At 49.8% G+C, this 5,224-nt stretch overlaps 1 protein-coding gene across 1 annotated transcript; it reads right to left on the bottom strand.

The window, feature by feature from the left end:
• Positions 1-374: 374 nt before the first annotated feature.
• Positions 375-2,402, bottom strand: LOC134475647 (uncharacterized). The gene is made up of 2 exons (XM_063246765.1): positions 1,215-2,402; positions 375-719 (listed from the first exon to the last, which is right to left on the bottom strand). The coding sequence occupies exons 1-2, from the start codon at positions 2,364-2,366 to the stop codon at positions 375-377; spliced, it is 1,497 nt and encodes a 498-aa protein (XP_063102835.1). The 5' UTR covers positions 2,367-2,402.
• Between the last annotated feature and the right edge of the window lie 2,822 nt (positions 2,403-5,224).

The raw sequence follows: 5,224 nt of genomic DNA, 5'->3' as shown, positions 1-5,224 counted from the left end.
CACATGACCACGAATAACAATATTGATGTTTTGGATCGGAGGCACAGTACACATTATAATTGGGGTCAGGCTGGTTTTTAGGACATATATACAGGGATGCCTGCTTGAGTTGGAACATAACTTGCAGAGCTTTAGGCCCACGGCCCGAGCAGAGGTTACGGTGGACCGACCCACCTACCCTGCCAGTTGGGCTGTCATCATTAATTATTATCCCATTGAAAAGTATACATAGGTCAATGGTGACTTGATTTATCGTGCCTTTAGCTCTCCCTAGTTCCCTTTTAGTTTTCTCGTCTGAAACAATCCAGTCCCCATTCCCGGGGTTTATAATTATAATCGAGCACCAAGCTAAATACCATAGTACAGACATAATTTTATGGCTGAGAGTCCTTTACAAACTTTAACTTTAATGGGTTACCAGTCCGTTGTACTGTCCATCGGGGACCCTTTTTGTCGTCTGTAGCTTCTAGTGGTTTGACTTGTGTGTGGTGGATCCACGCAGTCTTTTTTGCTACCTTGACGGAGGTGGGAGTGCTGAGCACCACGGTGAACGGTCCCTCCCAGCGCGGCTCAAGCGAATCCCGGTGGTGTCGTCGCACCAGGACCGACGTTCCTGGCTCAATTGACGCTTGGGGCAGCGTTCCCAAGGGGGGGTTCGGATGTTTTTGTCTGAACAGCCGGTGAATTGAGGTCAGTACAGGCTGGAGACTCTGTAAGGACTTAATGAGATCTTGGTTAGTTACTTTGGCTAATTTGTCTTCTGACAACTTAGGAACTATAGGTGGGGGTCTCCCGAACATAGCCTCAAAGGGGGAGATCCCAGATATATATGGGGTGCATCTGACCCTCAGCAATGCAAAGGGAAGAAGGCTCACCCAATTGTTACCAGTTTCTAAAGACAGCTTAGTCAAAGCGTCCTTAATGGTCCGGTTCATGCGCTCTACTTGTCCCGAGCTTTGTGGCCGATAGGCACAATGGAGTTTTTAACTGATTTTTAATACTTGGGCTAACTTTTGAGTAACTTGGGCTATGAAAGCCGGGCCATTGTCGGACCCCATTGATAATGGGAGGCCAAATCGGGGTATAATCTCATGTAGTAGCTTTTTAACTATAACCAGGGCTGACTCAGACTTAGTGGGGAAGGCCTCTACCCAGCCAGTGAATGTGTCTACCATCACCAGGAGATAGCGGTGTCCCTGCAAGCCAGGTTTTACCATATCCGTGAAGTCCACTTCCCAGTGTTCTCCTGGGGAGGTTCCTCGATACCGGGTGGTTTCCAGTGGAGGTTTCCTGGTTGGGTTGACCAACAAACACTGTGGACATCTAGAGCTCAGAGAGGCAGTTAGTTTGGAGAGCTTTGGAATGAAAAATCGATCTCTGAACAATTCTGCTAGTTTAGTTCCTCCTAAATGAGTAGCCTGATGAGCTTGCTGCAAAAGCTCTCGTCCTAGTGCTTCGGGTAACAGCACTCGCTTGTCGGGCAGCTGATACCAGCCCCCTGGAGTGTGGGGTTTGGCTCCAAGTTGAGATGCTAGCTGTAAATCTGTCTTCGAATAAACAGGCTCTGACAAGGCTTGAGGGACTAGCATCAGGGCAGTCATTTCCTCTGCAGGCCCCTCTGATGTGGTTGCTATTTTTTGGGCAGCCTGATCGGCCAAATTGTTTCCTATGATGATGGGGTCATCTCCCACTTGGTGTGCCTTGCAATGAATAATAGCGACTTGCTGAGGTAGCCAGACAGCTGCTAGCAAGTCTAGGATCTGTGGGGCATTTTTAATCTTAGTCCCGGCCGAGGTCAAGAGACCGCGTTCATGGTAAATAGCTCCATGTACATGTACAGTAGCAAAAGCATATCTGCTGTCTGTGTAGATGTTTACCCTCTTTCCTGAGGCTAGCTTTAATGCCTCTGTCAGAGCAATGAGCTCTGCCTTTTGGGCAGAAGTGCCAGGCTCTAACTGCTTAGCCCAGAGTACCTCTTTCTCGGTGGTCACTGCTGCGCCGGCCACTCGCCTCCCGTCCTGAATGAAACTGCTTCCGTCGGTGAAATAATTGTAAGCGTCCTTAAAAGGCTGGTCGGTTAGATCAGCTCGCAAGTTTTGCTGTAACTCGAGAATGTCAGCACACTCATGGAGAGGCATCTGTTGGTTTTCTGGGTTATCGTCGGGCATGAGAGTGGCTGGGTTTAGAGCTGAGGAGGTCTTGAAAACTACTGATTCTGGGTCTAGAAGCAAGGCCTGATAGTGTAGAATTCTGGCATTTGAAAGCCATTTTTCTGGGGGGGTTTTAATAAGAGTCTCTAGGCTGTGGGAGGTTACCACAGAAATCTTTTGTCCAAAAGTGAGCTTCTTAGCCTCTTTGAGTAGCATTGCCACAGCGGCCAAAATTCTCAGGCACGGAGGCCATCCTCCTGCCACTGGGTCGAGTCTTTTAGAAAGATAGGCTATAGGTCTCTTCCAAGGGCCAATATCTTGAGTCAGAACCCCTTTTGCTATGCCTCTGAGTTCATCTACGAACAAGGTGAAGGGTTTAGTAACATCAGGGAGCCCCAGGGCTGGAGCCTCAGTCAGAGCTCGCTTGAGCTGTTGGAAAGCCTGCTCGCACTCATCTGTCCAGTCGAGCGACTTTTGAGTCTCTCCCTTTAAAGAGTCATACAATGGGCGAGCGATTTTAGTAAAGTTTAGAATCCATAGTCTGCAGTATCCGACAGCTCCCAGAAACTCCCGCACCTGTTTCTTAGTTTCTGGGGATGGGATTTGTAATATGGCCTGGATTCTTTCTTTTGATAAAGTCCTCTTTCCTTCTTGTAATTTATAGCCCAGGTAAGTCACGGCCTGGTGACACAGTTGAGCCTTTTTAGCCGAGACTTTATAGCCTAATCGTCCCAAAGTCTTTAACAACTCCTCAGTTGCCTCTTGACATGTTTCTAGGGACGTTGAGGCTATCAACAAATCATCTACATATTGAAGGAGCACTATCTCGGGGTGTTCCTCTCTAAATCCTAAGAGATCTCTTGCTAACGCCTCGTCAAAAAGGGTGGGAGAGTTCTTGTAGCCCTGAGGTAAACGTGTCCAGGTCAGCTGTTCCTTTACCCCTGTATCTGGGTCAGTCCACTCGAAGGCAAATAGGGGTTGACTCACCGGAGCAAGAGGCAGGGTGAAGAAGGCATCCTTCAAGTCCAGGACAGAGTACCAGGTGTTCTCCGGATTAAGGAGGCTGAGCAGGGTGTAAGGATTTGGCACTGTTGGGTGTAGAGTCAGCACTCGTCTATTAACCTCTCGGAGATCCTGTACAGGGCGATAGTCATTCGTCCCCGGTTTCTGAACTGGGAGCAAGGGCGAGTTCCAGGGAGAGACACAAGGAATGAGAATATCATTGTCTCTTAGTCTCTGTATGTGGACTTTAATTCCTTTCCGGGCTTGCAGGCTTATTGGGTATTGCCTTAAGCAGATGGGGCGTGCCTGAGGCAAGAGTTCTACCACATGGGGGACTTGGTTGACTGCTAGCCCTGGAGGGTTGTTTTCTGCCCAGACTTCTGGAATCTCCTGTTTCCATTTGTTCAGCAGTTCTAATTCTAAGTCAGTCCGTGACAACTCGGGTGCACCAGACAAACTTCCCAGCAGGCGGTAACTTTCTCCTTCTGGGACAAGAGCCAACACTCTAATACCCTCTGATTTTGAGGGGGTATCAGTCCCTAGCTTCAGTCTAGGTTCATTCGTAACAAAGTCAATTTGCACCTGTAATTTATGTAGAAGGTCCCGCCCTAAAAGGGGATCCGGGCACTCAGGGACCCAGAGAAAATCATGTTGGACCAGTCTATGTCCAGGTCGAGCCAGACTAGCTGTCACCTTTGGGTACGATTTTCGGCCCCCTGTAGCTCCTATCACATTGACAGATTGCTTGGTCAGTTTTCCTAATGGTTGAGTCAGCACAGAATAGGTAGCTCCTGTATCGACTAGGAAGTCTACCGGTTGCCCCCCCACTTGGAGAGTTATCCGGGGCTCGGGGGGTGGCGGCGAGCCCTGACCTCCTCATTTCTGAGACAACAGGGCCTTAGTCTCTCGTTCTGTCTTAGGCTTTAACTTTGGACAATCCTTACGCCAATGTCCCATCTCCTTACAGTATGCACATTGCTCTTTGTCTAGAGGAGGTCGCTTACCTCGAGCTTCCTTTTTCCTAGGGTTAGCTGACCTCTTGGCTTCTTTTTCGCAAAGTAATTCCAGTACTTTAGTCATCCTTTTGGTTGTTGTTTCTTGCAAGGTTTCCCTATTGTTGAAAACCTTTTGTGCGACCTCGACCAACTGGCTGAGAGGCATTCCCTCGAATCCCTCAAGCTTTTGTAACTTTCTCCTAATATCAGGGGCCGACTGGGACACGAAAGCAATATTAATTGCTCGTGCGTTCTCGGGTGCCATCGGATTGATTGGAGTATATAATCTATAGGTCTCTAAAAGGCGCTCTAAGAACACCGCTGGAGACTTATCGGCTAACTGCTGCACTGCACTCACTCGGGAAAGGTTGGTGGGCTTCTTAGCAGCCGCACGAAGTGCATCTAAGAGCCTCAGGCGATACTCATCGAGAGCCTTCTTACCTGCATCCGTGTTAGGGTCCCACTCGGGTCGGGAGGAGGGGAACAAGTGCTCAATTCGTTGCCGATCAGTGGATGGAGATCCATCCGGTTCTCGGACTCCCTTTTGCCCCAAAGCGCAGATTCGCATCCTTTCCTCAGCCGTGAAAAGGATGCGTAAGATCTGCTGGCAGTCATCCCAAGTGGGAAGGTGGGTGGAGAAAACAGACTCTATAAGGCTAATCAGAGATTTTGGGTCCTTCGAGAAAGGGGGGTTCTGACTTTTCCAGTTATAGAGGTCAGAGAAAGAAAAGGGGGTGTACACAAACATGGAGCCCCCACTCGGGGCTGGGACCTCCCGCAGAGGACACAGTGGCGCTGCCTCGTGGCCCTGTTCCAGAGGTCCCTCTGGTCGAGCGTGGCGGCGGGTTCGAATGGGCCGAGGCGGGGAGGGCGAGGTGGAGTCAGGTTGTGGCTCAGGGGCAGGATACGGGGGAGGGGGTAAGGGAAGGATGTCTAGCGGGTCGGAGAAGTCTTCGCTTGGAGGTAAGACTGGAGGTGCGTTGGGCTTGGAGGTCTCCTCTTCAGCCTTGGATTTCGGTTTGAGGGCTGCTAGGACTCCATTCGGAAGTGGCTCAATCCAAGGGGGAGCATCATAGA

Source organism: Cavia porcellus, unplaced genomic scaffold (assembly GCF_034190915.1).
Source record: "Cavia porcellus strain 051 isolate PalLab524CR breed Dunkin Hartley unplaced genomic scaffold, mCavPor4.1 scaffold_4, whole genome shotgun sequence".
In the NCBI taxonomy this organism is placed as follows: domain Eukaryota; kingdom Metazoa; phylum Chordata; class Mammalia; order Rodentia; family Caviidae; genus Cavia; species Cavia porcellus.
The sequence above is the reverse complement of the archived record's forward strand: the minus strand, read 5'-3'. Positions and strand labels throughout refer to the sequence as shown.